The sequence below is a fragment of the Lytechinus variegatus genome, chromosome 3 (assembly GCF_018143015.1).
Source record: "Lytechinus variegatus isolate NC3 chromosome 3, Lvar_3.0, whole genome shotgun sequence".
NCBI classification, from domain to species: Eukaryota; Metazoa; Echinodermata; class Echinoidea; order Temnopleuroida; family Toxopneustidae; genus Lytechinus; species Lytechinus variegatus.
The window spans coordinates 69,836,648-69,858,024 of record NC_054742.1 but is presented as its reverse complement, the minus strand read 5'-3'; the positions used below and the strand labels follow the sequence as shown (position 1 = coordinate 69,858,024).

Sequence of the window (21,377 nt, the reverse complement as noted above, 5' to 3'; positions counted from 1 at the left end):
ACTTTACACCCACAACAAGGTATGTTATGCTACAAGTATTCATTTGACAATTCAGAATTCTGTTTTGCTCCATGATTTTATAATATTTTCATTAATTTGTTTTAACATTTTCTTGAACATTTTATAGGCTAATCGCAAGGTATGTGGTTGCCTTTGGGGCATGTTTAAACTTCTCATTTTCAGGCCCAAACCCAAATCCTTTCACCGATTATACACACGTAGAGTATTGTACAAAGCCTGTATTCACAAAATGGTTTTCAATTGCACCATGCTACAAAACCATGGACTATGCTGAGTTCTTGGACATAACAAATTTTGCTTATTTCATCACATACACCTGGAAAATTCTGATTATCAATGTGCATTTTAGGCAAAGTAGCTAAATTCATGTTTGAAAGCATAATACGAGAAATCTGCATAATCCACGGTATTGTACCATGGTATGATTGAAACCTCTTAAGAATACAGGCTGTATTAAAATAAGTGCACAAATAATTCGGGAATATTGGATGGCCTTGAGTGAAATGCGAAGAAATATTGTTCGACGAATCCAATACTGTTCTACAGCGAGTAACAATATTTCTACGCACCCCACGAAAATTGGTCATCCAATATTATTATTATTAATTAGATACCCCCACAAGATTAAACATAAAGTGATGAAGCAAAAACAAAGTTTATTAGTAACCATCATTTATGGCAATCCATGAATCCTGTAAATCATGTGCATGCCGCCGAGTATTATTTAAAAAAATAAATCTCTGTAATAAAGTAAAGATGCGCTAGCGAATAATGCAAGCGCATTTGAATTCAATAAATTGATGCTCCTTTACAACACCTCCTGGCAACTAATATGCAATGCAATTTCATTGTGACCTAACAATAGATTCATGCGCACAATCATTTATCAACCAATGATATTCTTGTGGGCGGGGCAAAATATTCATTTCATCCAATATTTTCTAATATTGGATGGTTTTCATAGGCGTGCACTCTTGTCTCTTTGAAACAACCTCGTCAGACATAAAATGTATCTGCGCTTCTAAAACCCCACATCTAAACAATAATATCAAATAATAGGAAAATGAGTGATAAATATTCAGATTCTTTCTCCAAAGTCAGAACGACTGATAGGTCTGCAATACAAAACCATGCCAAACAAACTGACAATGACCAAATGTTTTATTTAAAAAAGTCAATATGTTTATTTACAATTTACAATGAGGTGTGCAAACATGCATTTATATCTAAAGAAATGATAACATGACAACCAACATAAACCATTTACCGGTACGCATATTATGTAAATGATTTCATAATACAATGGACAAAAAAACCTGAAAAAATTCTGATAAAACCTGTCTCAGGGTACGATACACTGCACAAGACATGGCTAAAAGCTGATGTTACTTGCAGGCATTCAGCACTGTGAAACCATTCATCTGCTATCTGAAGTCCACAACTGATACCATGATACAACTTTTTTTTTTTTGCCTTGGGAAGATATCCTGTCATTTGCTTGGAGGGGACTTTTAAAAAGAGGGGGTAGGGGTGGATACTAGTATTCAATAAGAACTCTAGTTGAATGGTCTCCAGTACATGCAGAAGGGTATTTTGGAAATTGTGTTCTTCATTTATCACAACATTCATATCTGAATAGTTACTTTTCTACTCTAGAAATATGTTTTTGCCATATCAATGAACGAGGCATGAAATTCTACAAAGAGGAATGCCTCAAAGGACTACAGGTGTACATTTTCTAGAGTATTAATTTTTGAGAATAGACACACATAATTGTTCAGTCCGAGAGTTGCTTCAGCTTTTTGTCCACAGTTCCAGTCTTTGGAGTCTTACATAGTCGTGCCAGTCACATATCATTTAATCTAAAAGAAAAGACAAAAATATGAAAGAATTCATTTAAAAATGTATTATTTGATAACTTTTATTAAATTTAATTTTGCCATGGCTCCAAGATAAGCATAGCTAGAGCCTTTGTAAGTCTTGGCAATTCATAAATTTAGAAAACATACAAATAATTAAAGATTAGACATGGGGGTGTCATGGTGACACCTAGAAAATATGAAAGGGAATTGAGTGTAATTGATAGAAAAAGGAGCAGATAGAAGGAAAAGGGAGCAGTAGAGAATGTAGTAGATAATACAATTCAAGACCCTTTCAACCAAATGATAAAAATAATTAATGTCCACTTCAGTGGCGACAATATCTGCCACAATCTTTATCAGGAATAACCTCCTTCTGATAATAATAATAAAATGATAACAACAACAACAATAATATTTATAGAGTGTTTTATATGGGTGTTTCAAAGCACACAGGTGGGCTGATTAATGTAAGCAATGAATCCATTAAAAAATAACTAGAGTTGGAAAAAAGAGGAGTTTCAAGTGACGATTTGAACATTTCTTCTCCTTCTGAAGAAGAAAATCTAAATATTTGTTGGTAATCAGGTCTGCAATGTTTGACTTACCGTGTACTTATCCCATTTCTTCTCCGGGTCATACGGTTCCCATCTACTAGCGGGGAAGATGTGCTTGTTACGTTCATACCAGCTTCTCAACACCACTTTACCTGCATGGGACTATGAACGCGAATTGTAAGAGAAAATTAATTACAATATTTACTCAGTACCAGCAAAATGATATTCGGACTTTGAAAATCACTTTATTTCCTTTGTTGGTGGTGCAAGAACACATCCAGAACATTTTCACGCATCTCACTGCACAAAATACCCTCATGCTTTGCAATGGCACTGAGCTATTAACATTAATGTTTGAAAATTTTGAAATTATACAAATGGTGCTGAGGGGTTTTCATGCCGACGAAATTGATATGTGCTTAAAAAATACCTATTGTCTAGCATTTAAGGAAAAAAATAATAATTATGAATAATGAATGTAACATTAATTATCAACTCACCTCATCTTTCTCAACTGTAGCATCACTGGTCATCCTGATATCATCGTGAACATCGAAGCTGAAGAGGGGACCTAGGAGAGAGAAAAACATTCAAAAATTAATATACATCACCTCGGGCATTAATTAAAATTACCAAGAAAGAAAGAATGGGAAATTATTCTAATGCCTGAGCATTATGTGTTTTATATCTTTTATAGCACAGTGATGTGGACCCTTCTTAGATAAACCATCCTCATGACCGGTCATTATACTTTTACTCATGACTGCTCTTCCCAGCTCATTTAGTAAACATACGGATCGGGCAAAAATGACTGACCGGTCATCTGAGCATATGCAACCAATTGCACCATTAAGATCCACTAATATTTAATGAGATGGGTGTGGATGCATATGGCTTACCATTAATTTCAACTTTGTACTCAACCATTGTGGGACCACTGCTCACCAACCAACCAAAATCCAGTCAGCAAAACACCAAGTTTTATTAAACAGGTTACAGGCAATAGGATTACAAAAAATAATCACCGTCAACATGGGATGGATCCCTGTATTTCATACAAGAAGCATTTCGATTTCAACAAATTCTTGACACACTTAAGCTTCTCATGATTTTTAGCCCAGACTCCAACCACGATAAGTTAAAGGTCATTGCATGTTCCTTATCAGTATAATATAGAATTTCATCACACTTACCACTTTTTCCTCTTGCTTTCGTCACAATGAAATCATAAAAGCTGTAATGCTGGAAAGGTGTAATACAAGCAAAAGAACAGAAGTACTTATTCTCTGAAAAATATATATCATACAATAAAGATCCAGTGCTGATTTGGAAAACAAAACACATCCACAAAGAAAAGTCTGCACTGTTGCTTTAAACTCAATAATTCTTACTTTTCTCAGAAGTAGCGATGACTGAGAAGATAAATCAGAAACAAATTTGAAGTTGATCCCTTGAATGGTCCTTTACTTATCACAAGAACGAGATATAATCATGACTGTATGTGAAACGACCTGTGACCTTTAATCTCAGACCTTGTCACCTGAAAATCTAATGTGATCATCATCCCTTCTACATGTCTATGCATGCATTACCAAAGGTTGATGATGACCTGTAAAAACAGTTTTATATCTGAACAAAAACAAAAACAAGAGGGACACCCTTTAAACATATTGCCATCACCTAAATTGGGTTGATGCACAATAAAAGTGTATTCCTTTGCTGATGTGGTTTACGTTACACCATGTGGAGTGTTATAAAAACAGTGGATAGAAGAGAAGAAATGGATAGGTGAGAAAGTGGAGATTTGAGAGTAGAGTATTCTTTCTTGAAAGTAGTCCTGAAAAGGACTGTAAACCAGAAGGAATTGATGAGTGAGAACAGATTGAGTAGTAGAGCTGATATGCTGGCCTGAGTCGGCGAGTAGAGATGATGAGTAGTAGAGAGACTCGACGTTTCGGACAGGTTGACTGTCCGTCTTCAAACCTTCAAAACATCCAAAAGTGTGTTCATGAGGGAGTGCTAAACCTTCAGTCCAATCCAACCAAATTGAATGTCATCTATTTTTAACAGAAAAGCTATCTATAGGAATTAGTAACGATAACAAAAGTAAATATCTTTATTAAATCTAACTAACTGGTATACTTACATGAGGTATAATAAGATCTTCCTTGATGTACATCATCTGTTCTACACTGACAGCCCTGATAAAGGAAATTAATAAAAATGGAATACAATTAAGATCCAAATCCATTGTATTCTTCAGAGCAGACAAAAAATATACATAATTACCACTTTTAAATGTATTCAATTCACCCGTACCACATAAAATATCATTTCATTTCAATGCATAGACATCCTTCATTTCACAAGTTTTATAGAAAAGCAACTGATTTGGGGGATGACATATCAATCCAACACTACATTAATATGGGAGAATGATATAAAAATAAACAAAACAAATATGAGTTAAACAAGTAAAGTAAGCAACTCAGAAAGATAAACAAATAAACAACTCATAATAGAATGTATATTTCAGTACTGATACATGAGTATAAGAGAAATATAATGGAACTTATGATATAGAAGTACACTCAAATAACTAAGGTACCCACAAGATATTTGTGGAGTAAAGTGGTCATGAAATTTCATATATACAGAACAATCTGTAATAAAGCAACTATCATTTGAACCAAAAAAATTAATTGGATTCCATTGACATAAAACATCATGCAAATAGATGAGCATTTTATTATATATACTTAATGTAGCACCAAAAGATAAATAAATAAAAGGAAAGGAAACTTTAGAATGACAGAATGTTGTAATACAAAATTAAAACAACAAAAAATAATCACATAGTTAGAGAATCCTTACTTTAATTCATGGAAATCTTTCTTGAGATTTTCAAGACATCTCTGAAGAAACCTCTGGGTAGTGTCTCCTTTCTTCATCTGTTGAAATATACAAAGAACAAAGAAAAATAAAAATCTGCATGACCAGGTTCTAAGATCGAAAAAAATGGAAATTGAATCAACTTTTCATTAGCAGTGATCTTATATAATCTGTAACCCAGAATCAATCCAAACTAGTAGAGAACTACCAACTGTTTCCATGCCCAAGCAACTGCAGTGTGTTGAAAACTGAAAATAAAGAATTGATGGGTTAATAATGAAAATAGAAGTCTTTCTTTTTTTCTCTTTTTTTTTACCAGATAAAGTAATGCAATTTGCAGAAATATTTTGTTCCTCTTGAAAATGTAGATTTTTCATTTTGGACAATATTTACAATTGGGGCAAAGCAAAATGAAATACTAAGAATTTATATAAATATTTACCATACAAAATACTATGGAAGGAAGAAGGATTGCTAACACTTTACCCTCCCCCTGTCGGAGGAAAATTTTCTTTTTGCATTCTTGGCCGAAAAAATTACTAGACCAGACCATTCAAATATTTTGCCATTTTTAAATTTTCTAATTTAGCAAATTTAGTGTTCTCTGGTGACATATGTAAACCATATGATAGAGCTATTATATATAGGGAAAACCAGAAAAAACAAGTTTCCATAGTATACATGCATTCCAGCAGAAAGGTATGTTTTGCCACACGACAAACACTGAAATGCAAGGTTCTGCTTATCAGAATTTCCTTCAAATTTCATGATTATCCCTTACATAATCCAAATTTTTGGCCCCCAAAAACTTCTTTTCCTTTGAAATTATGTCTTTTTCTGTAATTCTGTTACACTTTTCAGTTTTCTGAACTGCAGACCACTGGGGAGTCTATGGCCCATATTCTGAGGTCAGGTTCAACTTAGACTCTGTACTAAAATTATGGGGAGTCAAAAATTTAAAAATCTGTTTGTATTGTATATTTCTTATGTTTACTTTTTTTCCTTTTGCTTTCATCATGAAGAAGTAGAATACTTCAGTCATCATTCCAAGACAATTATGAACAATTTGAATGTCATAATGAGTTAAAATATTGGATGTGTACTATTAGGGACTTGTGCCTCGATTGGCTCTCCATAGTTTAAACCACAACTTTAAACCTGGGTTTAATTTAAACCCGAGTTCAGAAAACTGGCCAATAACATTAACCATAATGACACCTTACCTTAACATTCCTTCTGTGACCTGAACCATCCCAGTAACTGTATGTGATATCAATCTCATCATCTGATTGAAAAAACAACAAAAACAAATCAAGAATGCATACAATACATGAGAAACCAAATAATTATCAAATTAACTGATATTATTCTTACTATATACAATGTTGCATGTGTATTCTTATTTTTTTTTAAACATATAATCACACATTCAGGAATCCAAATGACTAGAAATATAAAAAAATGGAACGTAGGCAGGGTTTTTGCTCTTGCTCAATTCACCAAATTGTCTTCAACTATCCTTCTAAGAAAATCCCATTTACAGTTAATTCATATTTCATTACATTGTATGCAAGTATTTTTTTACAGTATCAATATAAGTTTAGTTGATGTAGTTACACTGGACCAGTCCCACTGGCTGGGTTCAGTTTTGATTAGTCCAGGAAGCGACAATACATGGTATGACTACTCCCATAGAAACCAAATTCAGACATATTTGGAATGTTAGTGATTCATACTTTTTTAACCCTATCTAGGCGGGGGGGGCCTCGGAGGCCCCCCCCCTCAACGAATCGCGCGATATTTTCGCTGTGCGAAATTTTTTGACCGCGCCGCTCGCTGACATTTTACTTTCAAGTCTTGCGCAACTTTTGAGACCAATTTTGCGTCACCGGGTACGTGGTTCCGAAATTACGCAACATTATGTAAGTGCATGTCAGACCGGAAATTGCTCAAAACGTGATTTCGTGTACAAAGTCAATGCAAATTGTGTTTTCAACCAAAATTCATAAATGAATGATTATTTTTAGTTTTCTAGTCTAAATGTATTCATTTTATGCTTTTTATGATCAGAGAAGAGTCCCCAACAAATTTCATTGAAAAAACAATGAAAAACAAAAGGTAAAAAAAACAATGAAATACATAAGAAATAGCAAAAAACAATATAATACATAAGAAAATGATTTGATATCACAATTTTTTTCATGTACACTTGCTAAGGACACCACAAAGAGTTTCTATACCAAAAATTAGTACATTTAGAGCTTTATTTAGGGAGTTAGAGGGAAAAGTATGATTTCGCATACTAATTACGCATAAATTAGCATAATCACTTAATAGCGATTCGCATGAAATAAATTACTATACAATCTTGTAGATTATGCCCCAGGCAACCCGCGTGCCAATTTTCGGCGCGATCGCGCGGTCGACGGCCGAGATCTTAGGGGGGGCCTGGGAGGCCCCCCCCCGGCCATAGGAACTCCCAAAATACCCCGGCCTAGATAGGGTTAAGTATCACAAGTTTTATGAGTATTAATTGGATAATTTTCTCACAACCAATCATTTAAGTTGGGGGTCCTTTTTATTGATACACCCTGTATACTTCGCAGTTAGCAAACCTATTTTTATATATTACAAGTGTTAAGATTATTAATTGAATAACTTTCTCACAAACAATCATTAAAGTAAGGGTCCTTTTTATTGATAGGTCCTGTGTTTTTGGCAGTTAGCAAACTTACTTTTGATTTTCTCTTGCCTGGATCTCCACTCCTGTCTCAACTCTTCCCTCATCATCTTTTCTTCTTCCTAATGGAAACAAAAAACAAACAAGCAATGGATTCATATAGAGATTACCATATCAATTGAGTTCAGGAAGAAAAATGCTTGCTGACAAAACAGATGAACATATGTTATCGTCTGAAGGATGGATCGGGATACTATATAAATACATATTCTGCATATAAATATTCATCAGTATTCAGTTCAGCTTCACAAAAGACATTGTTTTGTTAAAGAATACATCATGACATACAAACATACAGGAAGAATACCTCATTTTTCGTATTATTACAGGTAGACCACGAACCAACTCAGAGTCATTAGATAATTCCTATCTTTCAGCTATGTACATGCAAAGCTGAAAATATCAAATTTCATCATGGTTTTGTTCTCTATTTTGGTGAGTTTGAAATGAAAAATTTTCACTATGGAATGCATGTGAACCCCCCCCCATAAATCTAGCAATACAGGTATGTGAATAAGCAAAATTAGTTTTAAAAACTATACATATATTATATCTGTAAATTGACTCAAAGCATACCTCTCGGTCTCTATCAGGCAAGAAGCTGGTATCCACATCAGGATTCTTTCCTATTCTCTTTTTCTTCTTCACCACTGCAATAATAACAAAGAGTAATAATCATGAGTAGTTTAACCATCAATTCTGCGTCTTGGTGCATAAGAGTTAAAAATAACTGGTATATTCTTTAGTCAAGTCCAAGAATGGACATGTCATACAAGAACTGGATGTTTCATACTAAAAAGTCTCTTTTCCTCTGAAAGTTACCAAATTAACATTGAGACACCTGTGCTTCTCAGCCAATAAAAATCAAGGAAAGTTGTTGGATACTAATTTTTTGTTGACACCCCTTTATAACGGATCACTGGATTGGTCAGATCACACTCATGGGACGTGATCTACCACGTGCTAATCAATAAGATTACTCATTAGATATCATGTGCACATTGGCACTAAATAATTACATTTGAAGGTTTAGTCAGACTTAACTCTTTTTGAAATACTTCAATAAGTAAATGTACCAGAGAAAAATGAAAATCCATATTTTATTGTTCGAAATAGACATCAGAAATGAAATACTTTAAAAATTTGTTTTGTCTACTTGATCATGGGCCCGGCAGCCGCAGTGCAGCGCCTAATCAACGAGGCTCTATCCCTTTAATTGCCAAACAGGGTAGCAGCAACTCCCATCTTTTAATGTCTTTTAGTCTGACGCGGGTGGGTTTGAACCCCCGGCCTCCTGGTTGAGTGACGGGAGGCTCTACCAACTGAGCCAACACCCGGTACAACCAGGGTCCGTGACATTTGCTCCGATGGAAAATCTGCACGATAAGCCAAACATAAAACCTGCATGTTACATCCAACTAAATTGACCCATATCACAATCTTTACATAATTCTGAACCATAAACTCTCTTACAATCCCAACTCTACCCCTATGCCCTCTGAAATATTAAGACAAGAGCAGATGTTACAGGAGCATATGTTGTGTGACCAGATGAAGGATGATATGTTCATATTCAACTTTTATTTTAGATACTTTCTCATAACATAATTGTTTGATGCAGCTGCATTTGTTTATATTCTTCAGATCTATTAGATACATACAAGAAGTTGTTATTACTGGCCATACTGGGTCGGAATAATCTACGAAGCTTGATATACATTACCGGCACACACAAAATGAAAATCTCACCTAGCTCATCATCTGCTTTATCTTCTTCTTCCTCTTCTTTATCATCACGATCTCCATCTTCTCCTTCTTCATCATCTTCATCCATATTGAATGACAGCGTTCCTGCATTCTTCAGTTTCTTCTTCCTCTTTCGTTCTTTTGCTCTGTACAAACACATGAAACAATGGATACAGAACATGCCTGTCATTAATGATCGGCTTATTGGTATTCATTGTAGAAATACAATTTCCTCTTTCTGGAAATTCTCTGAGAACGTCATTATTGAGGGTAAAATGAGACATTCTACATTTCAGTAATTCTCAGGGTATGTAGTAGTATATGTACATCCGTCTTTCAATTCAATTCTATTGAATGGTCCGTAATTAGGGATGGGTTGTAAGGGAGGGGGGATTGGGGGTCAATGAATCGCCAACTCGAGTGAAGGAGATGCTGCATGCATGATACTTGTCATTATAGAACTTTGACTGATTGGTATTGAAAAATGTACTTGAATTTAAAATTACTCCACATTTTCATTCTGTGCACCTTAGGATGATTTCTTGGTGAAATTTTTCAGTTCTTTATCTCACCCCTAAGGGATATTTCATTAAACAAATAGTTAATGATTTTCACTGACAACTGTTATAAGCTACTGAAATCCTTGCATCTGATTGGCTCAGAACAAAAAGTCAGTGAAAATTACCAACAAGATGCTCCATGAAACATACCCTTAATTTTGTCATATGTTTCTATTTTTACAACTTTTTCCTTATTAGACACATTCATGAGTTATTTTTTCCATGTGAAGCAAAGGAAATACGAAGTTAACATTTTTATGATGATAGGACACACAGAGTTTAAGAAAAAAAATTGTACAATTTGGATCTCACACAGTAATGCCAACGTTTCATCAAATAAATTATGGTGGAGATTGGAGTGTACTAATTGACTTACAGAGCTTTAGATGATTGTGCAAGTTCCTTTTCTCTTTCTTTCACCAAGTCCTCTCTCTTTGCTCTCATCTGATCGAAGGTGACCAGACCTAAAAAGAAAGGGGGAAACAAGCAGTTGTGACTTACAAACAAATCTCTAAATGCAAAGTACAAACTAATTTAAAGGACAAGTCCACCCCAACAAAAACTTGATTTGAATAAGAAGAGAAAATTTCAACAAGCATAACACTGAAAATTTCATCAAAATCGGATGTAAAATAAGAAAGTTATGACATTTCAAAGTTTCGCTTCATTTCACAAAAACAGTTATATGAACGAGCCAGCTACTTCCAAATGAGAGAGTCGATGATATCATTCACTCACTATTTCTTTTGATTTTTATTGTTTGAAATATGAAATATTTTGATTTTCTCGTCATTGTCATGTGAAATGAAGTTTCATTCCTCCCTGAACACGTGGAATTCCATTATTTTAACATTTTGTGCTTCAGGCAAGGAGGTCCTAATCGTCAAATTCGTAAAAATTGAAATATTGTACAATTTAAACAATACAAAACAAAAGAAATAGTGAGTGAGTGACATCACCGACTCTCTTATTTGGATGTAACTGGCTCGTTCATATAACTATTTTGTCAAAAACAAGCGAAACTTTGAAATGTCACAACTTTTTTATTTTACATCCAATTTTGATGAAATCTTCAGCTTTGTGCTTGTCTGATTTTTCTCTATTGATTCAAATCAACATTTTTCTGAGGTGGACTTGACCTTTAAAGGCCAAGCCCACACACGAAAACATGTTGACTTAAATAAAAAAGAGAAAAATCAAACAAGCATGAACCTGAAAATGTCTTCAAATTTTTAATGTTCAATAGGAAAGTTAGGACATTTACTTTTGCTTAAATTCACAAAACATTTATATGCACATCCTGGTGAGAATGCAACCAAGGAAGCTGCAGACATCACCCACTCTTTACTTTTGCAATTTAATATATGATACAGTACATGAAATATCTTTATTTTTTGCTTATTATAACGTGAAACAAAGTTTGATTCTTCCCTGAAACGTGAGGTCCCCATTGTTGTGATCTCGTGTGAGTCAATGAAGGGCTTTCTCAATGTTTAATTCACAATTCAAGGAAGTTATCTGCACCATTTGATAAGCTTTGACATTTCAATTGATGTGGATTTTCAGAGCTTAAAAAAAAAGGCTCTCTAGAGGATTTCGAAATGGAAACCACACAAAGCCCCATTCACCCCCAGCCCCCACTCCCTTTGATTCCTTCATGCATATAATGAAATACTGTACCAATGGTGCTGCTCTTGAGTTGCTGTTCCACTGCATCATAATGAGCTGAAAACTTTGCACTGATGGTAGACACTCGACTGACACTGTCCTGATAACAAAAGGAAACAAAATCATTGAAAAAAACAAACTTACATGAATTTTTTTTCAAGAGCAAACAGTAATATTGTGACATTGACCATCATTAGATAAAAGTTATGAAGTTAGGATATTTTTGGCCATGTGTCTCATGAGGTCGCCTACTTTCACGTTACATGGTGATTTTCACTAAAGCAGGACAGGGCTCCACACTAACCTATTTTTTCTACTGGTCCAACCTATTCATGTCGGACCAGTAGATACCCAGTTTTTAAAATTTTTACTGGTCCGAACGTAAAATCTACTGGTCCCAAAAAATAAAGAAAACATTTAAAAAAGGTGCAAGTTTATTTTTCTAGCCTTTTGTTACCCCCCAAAAATAAAAAGAAGGAATGAAGGACAAAAAGAAAGCAAGACAGAAACAAAGAAAGGAAGGAAAAAAAGAATAAAAGGAAGGAAGGAAAGGAAGGAAGGAAAAGAAATAAAAGGAAAGAAATAAATGAAGAAAGGGAAGGAAAGAAGCAAGCAATACAAAAAGAAAAAAGTAAAAGAATAGATGAAAGGAAGAAAAAAGACTTGAGAGACAAAGAAAGGAAGGAATGAAAGAATAAAGGAGAAAAAGGAAGCAAGCAGTCACAAAAAAAAGAAAGGAAAGGTAAAAGAATAGATTTAACAACTTTTAGGGAAAAGGAAAGAAAAAGACAGATAGAAGAAAGGAAGGAATGAATGAAAGAGAGGGCTGAAAAAAGGATGAAATGAAAAAAAGAAAGGGTATGATGGATGGAAGAAACAAAGAAAGTAACGAAGAATGAAGGAAAGAAAAGGGTAAAAAGAAGGAATGAAAGAAAGGATGAAGAGAAGGGATGAATATAGGATGGATGGACTCAAGAATGAGAAAGAAAGGAAGGAAGGAAGGAAGGAAAGGAAAAGGAAGGGAGGGAGGAAGGAAGAAAGAAAGATAAAAAAGAAATAGAAAAAAATATTTTCTATAAGGATAGAAAGAATGAAAGAAAGGAAGGGAGAAAGAAAGAAAGAAAGAAAGAAAAAATGATAAAAAAGAAATAGAGAAAAATATTTTCTATAAGGATAGAAAGAATGAAAGAACGAATTAAAGAAAAAAAGGAAAATAAAAAAGAAAAACTTTAACAAAAAATGAAAGAAGAGAGGGAAGAAACAAAGAAAGATTGAAAAGAAAGAAGGAAAGAAAGGAAGGAAAGAAAGATAGGAAGAAAACAGAGGAAGAAAGCTCCATGTAAAACCATCATCATAAATATTTTATCAGTATCTTTTTGGCTCAATTAAAGTAGCTACGAAAGAAAGTCAGAAACCAAGTGTATCAACACACACATAAATGCATATGTGGGGCTAATATGTATTCAGACGATGCCACCCGAAACCCGATCTGTTTGAACCAAACAGAAGTGAAAATTTTTCCTTTTACTGCTTACAAATGACAGAGTTACTCCAATTTTTAGGAAATATGGACATTATAAGAGCCTTTCATGAGTATGAACCGTGAATTTTGACAGTTATGTGAGAGATTTCTGCCAGAGTTTAGCCAAGTTTCGTTCGCGCAGCCAGTAGAGAATTTACCATGTGGATCGTGTGGCTGGCTAGCTACATGTACACTGTATCTACTCTAGTAATACTTGCGTGTGATTCATTCTGTGTGTATTCTGTGTGTGAATGACAGAATTTGTCGGGGGGAAATGGTTTGCAGTGAATTTGACCATTTCTGGGTTATTGGCCCAACAATGGTTTTTATTACTTTTTATGTCGGACCCTTAAAATAGTGCTATTTTTGGAAAAATTACTGGCCCGACAATGATATTTTTTACTGGTCATTTCGGACCAGTAAATCTTCCTATTTCTGAAAAATCTACCGGCCCGACAGCGATTTTTAATGGTCTGGGACCGTCGGACCGCCGCTAGTGTCGAGCCCTGACTAAAGTATACACTGAATGATAGTAAGACTATATTTCTGAAAGGAAGTTGCTCAATGAACCAAAATATGCACTCAGAAACAGCAATATGTTTAAGGCAATCGTGTTATATGATGTTGAATAGAAAAATGATATTTTTTTAAATATCATATTTGTGATTATAATAACTTGTATGGTCACCTGATGACCCAAATAATGATATTTCTGTACAGTACAGAGACAGACCTTTCTAACAATGCATTATTTTAAGAAATTAAGACGTTACAAAATTACTTCAAAATCAACCATAACTTTTTTTTTTGCAATTTCTCCTCCCCCCCAAAAAAAAAAAAAAAATTATATTGTGCATGCTATTTTTGCCTGCATTGCCATTACATGGTGGGTATATCTACTGTGTTTCATCTGATTTAAGGTATAAAACAATTTCAAAGAAATTCTGATAACATTAGACCAAAAAATACTTCTAAGATTCTTCATATATTGCAAGTCTGAATGTGTCATTTCTGTAACAAAACCAAGTATTAAAAGTATCTTTTTTTTTGTATTTACATGACAATGACATTGCCAAAACTATTTTTCAATCAATTCACAGTAAAAAAAGAATGTTGTGTCTTTAATATGACACAAAATTTGTACTTGGAAGTCAAGTTTTCACAAAAAATATTAACAAATATCTACCCAAAATAGCACAAAATATCGAGAATCAATCCCTTTGACTTTGTACACATGGCACGGCTTCTAGCACCATTGCTGGTGCCAGCCAGTGTTGTAGTGCCTTGATGCTCGGCCTTGGCCTTAAGGCCTATTTTTTCAAAGCCTTGGCCTTGAACATTCAAGCCTTGGCCTTGAGAGGGCCTTGGCCTTGAGGATTTTGAGCCTTGAAATTTCAAGGCATTTTCAAGGCATTTTCAAGGCTTTTCAAGGCATTTTGTATTTTGTACTTTTATTTGTTTTATATAAGTAATTATAAATGTTTCAATTGTTCTGTATATCTAATGACACTAAATACTACCAGTCAGCAGTAGCAGCAGCAGAAGCAGTAAGTGTACTTAGCAGTGCCATCAATTGCAATTATCATCACATAATTATGAAACAAAGAGAAGTGATGAAAATTAATATTATTTATTGGTAATATGATGTAATCATGACTAATAAGGATAATGACCATATCAATAATAATGATAATAATTATGATAAGGATTATAGTCAGTGGCGTAACTACAGGGGGGGGCATGGGGGCACGTGCCCCCCCCCCAATCGGCTGACTAAAAAAAAAAGGAGGAAAAGAGGGAGAAAGGAAGAGAAACGTAGTGGGAAAGAAGACATTAATGTTCATTATAATGTTATAATTATGTTATGTTACATTACATTAGAAACATTTTTTTCATATAAATGAAACATAAATTGCTCAGGGCATATGTCTTCATTGTTCCTGGTGCTCCCATTGTCTGTTTACCGAGATATATAATCCTGTTATACTAAAACCTCCCGTTTTCAAGTCAATATACACCAAACTACCAAATATATTTCCTCGCACTTCGAGTTATTCTTTTACATGTACAATAGTATGCTTCTTTTTCATGAATACTTTAAGTGATTGTCCATTTTAAGGTCTTAATATAAAACATTTCCTGTCCGTGCTTACGTTCGCAGTAGTGGATTGGTGAAAGATGTCTGCTCTCCATCAATTCCTAGAATGAGTCCTTAAAATGTCTGTTTTCTGATCTGAATATCAAAAATTTTCAGCTCGCGCTTCGCGCTCGCATCATTTGGTTAGTGAACTACGTAAGGTCTTCTTGAATTCCTACAAACAAGCCTTAAAATGCCCCTCTTCAGGTCTGAATTTCCTAAATTTTCAGCTCGCGCTTCGCGCTCGAAAGATTTGATTAGTAAGATGGGTATGTTAATCATGATTACAAGTGCTTTATGTGCATGTTTAGATGTGATTCTAACAAAATCAGCAAGCGCTTATTGGCACTCCCATTAGATGACTATGGTGAGATGTGTATAATCTTAATAGATAAAAGATTCCTAAAATATAGTCCTTAAAATCTTCCTGTTTGGGGTCAATATTTACAAAAATTTCAGTTCGCGCTTCGCGCTCGCATTATTTAGCGAGACAGGTACGTATCATGATTACAAAAGATTGATTGTAATGTCCCTTTTTAGGTTTGAATATCAAAAATTTTAAGCTCTCGCGCACTCACTAGGCAATTCCAAGTTTTTGCTGGTGCCCCCCCCCCATGCCGTGACCCACGTTACGCCACTGATTATAGTGATTTTATGACAGGAATAATTCTGACAGATCTGACTGCAATTTTGACAACAATTTTCATACTTTAAAAATAGCTTACTCTAAAGAATGATAACAAGGTTGATTTCTATTCCATTAGGTTTTCCTTGTATTATTTTCTTTGACCAACAATAATGTTTTAAGTCTTAATGATATTCTGAAAAGATTCGGTAAACTTGAACACAAACTTCAATTTTGTCATTTCCAAATGGGCTATGGCATCAATGGCATGATGAGCCAAATATTTTGAGGGGCCAAGAATGGCATACAGAGCAAAATTTTAGGTTTCAAAATCAACAAATTTTGGATTGTGCTTGCATAAATTATTGTTAAGTAAGGTTCGCATTCAATTTACACAAAAAAATGCTTAGAATGTCTAGTTTTTAGGTCGGAATATTACAAATTTTTGAGCTCGCGCTTTGCGCTCGCATTATTTGATTGGTGAGTTATGTATCCTATTTATGAGTCACTAAATGCAGTCCAGAACAGCTTCCTTTTCTGGTCAGTAAAAATTTCAGCTTGTGTTTTGTGCTCGCGTTAATTTGTTTAGTAAGATGCACACCTTTTCCATGATTACAAAAACAGCTCGAAATATTTAAATTCATTTCTTATTACATCTTATTACAACATCTCGCAAGGATGCCCTTTTAACAGTGATTAGCACCATAATTGACCCAAAATCGAGTTTTACAACTTCAAAATTGTTTTTTTTTTTCAAAACCACTTGCTCGCTATGCTTTCTATAGCGGGAAATTAAAGCCTTAATCAAAATATCTGTCTTATCAATTAGAAATAACTTAAAAAAGCTTTGCTGAACTTAATTTCCACAAAACACACAACTTCTTCACACAGTTGATAATCTCATTTTGAAAACATCTGTTTGCACCAAAATTCTCATTTTGACTTATACTGTAAGTGCATTTTTGGCTTTGACCTTCCCCCCCCAAAAAAAAAAAATTCTGCCTCCCCTGTCCCAGGTAGAGGAGAAAGACGTATGTTAAGAATGGGCATGCCAGGATCAGATCACCTTGGTAATAATAATTATTGCACTGTGAATCGCCTAGAACAATAATTAAATGTACGAAGGTAACTATATACTTATTTTAATTTTATGTCTAAATCTACATGATCTATCATGAAATTATTTTCGGTTTAAATGTACAAGGGTCGAAAATTTTGCTCGCTCACACCTTTTATACATTTGGTCCTGTGTGTCATGTATGCCGCCTAAGCATTGTTGTCTAATTTTTTTCCATATATTGTACAATTGAAATGCCTTGGCCTTGAGGTTTTCAGGCCTTGGCCTTGGCCTTGGCCTTGGAGGTTTGAGCCTTGACTACAACACTGGTGCCAGCATTGCTGGTGCTGCATTGCTGGCACCATTGCTGGTGCCGTCTTTAAAATGTGTTCTATTTATCCTAGAGCTTTCTAAATTATTAGCCAATGAATTCGGCTTTAAAATGATACCAAACTCAGAGATGCCAAGTTCAAAGACCAGCTATGCATGAGATTTTCTGTGAATCTGAGTGAGATCACAGACATTGTGTACAATGTATATGGGGATAGGCTGTGATAGTTGCGTGAGACAGAGATTTGAGGAGATGAACAAGCGTCCAAAATGCTTGAGTCTCACGCATAATGCGTGAGACTTGGTAGCTCTGCAAACTTGTTGGCATAGCTTCTTAGGTTTTGAAAATATTTAGGAATAACTCAACACAAATTAACCAAAATATGTAACACCACCCTTTTTGGTCGGCAACCTCATGACACATGGCCTATTTTTTCTCTAACCCTCCATCCACAACTGTTTATTTTTCCTGTACTATGATTATGAGGCTTATTTCCACTTAACCAAGGGGGGAGGGTAAAGAGTTAGACATCTATGTCGCGCTCGTTTTGGTATCGATCAGCCATTTTGTTTTTAATTTTGACAGATGATGATAAATAATATTTCTGTACAGTACAGAGACAGACCTTTCTAACAATGCATTATTTTAAGAAATTAAGACGTTAATAACAAGAAATTAAGAAGTTAAGAAATTACTTCAAAATCAACCATAACTTTTTTCTTGCAATTTCTCCCCCCCCAAAAAAAAAATATATATATTGTGCATGCTATTTTTGCCTGCATTGCCATTACATGGTGGGTATATCTACTGTGTTCATCTGATTTAAGGTATAAAACAATTTCAAAGAAATTCTGATAACATTAGACCAAAAATACTTCTAAGATTCTTCATATATTGCAAGTCTGAATGTGTCATTTCTGTAACAAAACCAAGTATTAAAAGTATCTTTTTTTGTATTTACATGACAATGACATTGCCAAAACTATTTTTCAATCAATTCACTGTAAAAAAGAATGTTGTGTCTTTAATATGATACAAAATTTGTACTTGGAAGTCAAGTTTTCACAAAAAAAATATTAACCCAAAATATCTACCCAAAATAGCACAAAATATTGAGAATCAATCCCTTTGACTTTGTACACGTGGCACCGCTTCTGGCACCATTGCTGGTGCTCCGTCTTTAAAAATGTGTTCTATTTATCCTAGAGCTTTCTAAATTATTAGCCAATGAATTCGGCTTTAAAATGATACCAAACTCAGAGATGCCAAGTTCAAAGACCAGCTATGCATGAGATTTTCTGTGAATCTGAGTGAGATCACAGACATTGTGTACAATGTATATGGGGATAGGCTGTGATAGTTGCGTGAGACAGAGATTTGAGGAGATGAACAAGCGTCCAAAATGCTTGAGTCTCACGCATAATGCGTGAGACTTGGTAGCTCTGCAAACTTGTTGGCATAGCTTCTTAGGTTTTGAAAATATTTAGGAATAACTCAACACAAATTAACCAAAATATGTAACACCACCCTTTTTGGTCGGCAACCTCATGACACATGGCCTATTTTTTCTCTAACCCTCCATCCACCACCAGCCACCTTCACAGCAACTGTTGATTTTTCCTGTACTATGATTATGAGGCTTATTTCCACTTAACCGGGGGGAGGGGGGGGGGTAAAGAGTTAGACATCTATGTCGTGCTCGTTTTGGTATCAATCAGCCATTTTGTTTTTAATTTTGACAGAACTTAAGGAAAACGAACGAGACAGAACTTTTCCTTTTTTTGAGGGTCCAGGGTTAATTGTGTTTGCTTATTCTCATTTTCATGCTGGCTTTCAATTCAAACACATGAACACAAACAAGAGTCAAAACTATAGAGTAATTAGCAAATAAGAAAAATACAATTACAATACATCATCTGATCATCACAATGATCAGGTACAGAAATGAAGGACTTCTCTGAGTCTTGTAGGACCTAGTGCTTTTCTGATCTTTAAAAAGTATCAATTAGTTTACATATGAAGAAACAAAAGACAAGCGTCTTGGACAGTAACCTCTAGTGGCATTATCGTGATATTGGGAACCACCATTCACTTCACACAGCAGTGCTTTATTCAGTCACACGCACAGTTCCCTATTTCCACCTCCATTCACTTTGTACACAAGTGCACACACACAAATCTACGAGTGGTTCCCAAAACCACGATTTGGCCCCTCTACTTAGCTAGCGAATGATAATTTTACACTCCCAGTTGATTTAACGCCATCCATCCATCCCACACACAATCCACAAACGCAGAATTCAGCAGCTAGCAGGCAGCACTTAGTTAGACAGCTGGCAGCCGTCTGTTTCGAGGAGTTTTTTAACATTTTTTAAAAAATTTCTCCTCGTACACAGACGGCTCGCTATCGTGCAGCCACCATTAGGGGACTTGCAATGCAAAATCCCCCCATCGGGGCTCTTTAATTTTTGTCTTTAATGAATCAAAAATTTGAAAATCAATGCGACCAAAATGCAAATTAATATTCCTAGCTCTTGGCATTAATTGCAAAAAAAAACTGAGAAAAATCAAGTTAAAGGGGAAGTTCACCCTGAAGAAAACTTTGTTCTAAAAATAGCAGAAAAAATAATAAAAAATATTGGTGAAGGTTTGAGGAAAATCCGTTAAAGAGTAAGAAAGTTATTAGAGTTCAAAATTTTGGATTTGTGACGTCATAAACGAGCAGCTGCCCCATGTGTTACGTAATATAAAATGTATGAATTTCAAATTTTGTATGGTTCCTGATGACTTAATTTTGTTTTCTTTTCATGATCGGATGTGAAATGATTTGTCTATTGATATACAAAAGTTACAGTGAAAACCATTTTCAATTTTCTGAGAAAATGACATTTCATTGATTTTTTTACCATTTGCTATGTAGGAATGCTGCTCGCATATGACGTCACAAATCAAATAATTGAAATTCTAATAACTTTTTAATTATTTGATGAATTTTTCTCAAACCTTCGGCAATATCTTTTATTATTTTTTCTGCTATTTTTACAATAAACTTTTTGTCAGGGTGAACTTCCCCTTTAAAAGGAACAAAAACAGTGACTTACCTCGGCTGTCGCGCAAATTCACTTCTTCCCCGTTTTATTCGATCTTAAGTACATAAACATATGGCCGTTGAGTCCCCTGTGGTACATGTACAGATCGCGCTAGAACTTCGGTCTCTGTATTTGGTGAGTGAAGCCAACGGAGTTCAGCTGAACAACCAAAATAACAGAGTCAGAGACCGAAGCTTTTGGTCTACACTTAGTACCGGTAAGCGGTACCGGTAACTCGGCTTAACTCACGCCAGGAGATCCCCGCGCCTCTCAGGAGCAAACAGCTGACTCACAAAGTTCTCGGTGTACCCCCCGAATAATGCCAATTCAATCACCAATAGCACCGAAAAAATATATATTTTACAGATCTCACCTGCTCTATGCGTTGTTTTAAACGTTCTAGCTCTTCTCTCTGTTTCTCCCTTTTCATCAAAAGTTGACGAACTCTTCCAGCCTCGCTGGCTGCTCCCTTGTACTCGGCCATTTTTCCCCAGCTTAAGACGATACCACTATTTTGGAGGCCGAGGCTCCATTGAAAAGTTCCACATCGTTAAAAGTGTGATAAATTTATAG

General features: G+C 35.0%; 1 protein-coding gene across 1 annotated transcript; it reads right to left on the bottom strand.

Annotated features, from left to right (window-relative positions):
* Window positions 1-1,291: 1,291 nt before the first annotated feature.
* On the bottom strand, window positions 1,292-21,360 carry LOC121411809 (protein FAM50A-like). The gene is made up of 13 exons (XM_041604675.1): window positions 21,178-21,360; window positions 12,056-12,143; window positions 10,752-10,839; window positions 9,819-9,961; window positions 8,646-8,719; window positions 8,065-8,131; window positions 6,553-6,614; window positions 5,312-5,388; window positions 4,584-4,638; window positions 3,631-3,679; window positions 2,938-3,008; window positions 2,489-2,599; window positions 1,292-1,883 (listed from the first exon to the last, which is right to left on the bottom strand). Exons 1-13 carry the CDS (start codon window positions 21,286-21,288, stop codon window positions 1,875-1,877), a joined length of 1,005 nt encoding a protein of 334 aa, XP_041460609.1. The 5' UTR covers window positions 21,289-21,360; the 3' UTR covers window positions 1,292-1,874.
* Window positions 21,361-21,377: the final 17 nt, after the last annotated feature.

Bases quoted from the DNA above. Each gene is read 5' to 3' on its own strand.
- LOC121411809 (XM_041604675.1), bottom strand. From the start codon at position 21,288: ATGGCCGAGTACAAGGGAGCAGCCAGCGAGGCTGGAAGAGTTCGTCAA. The intron at 12,144-21,177 runs GTGAGATCTGTA...TTTTGTTATCAG, and splicing joins TAAAACAACGCATAGAGCAG to GACAGTGTCAGTCGAGTGTC. The intron at 4,639-5,311 runs GTAAGGATTCTC...TTCCTTTATCAG, and splicing joins AAAGATTTCCATGAATTAAA to GGCTGTCAGTGTAGAACAGA.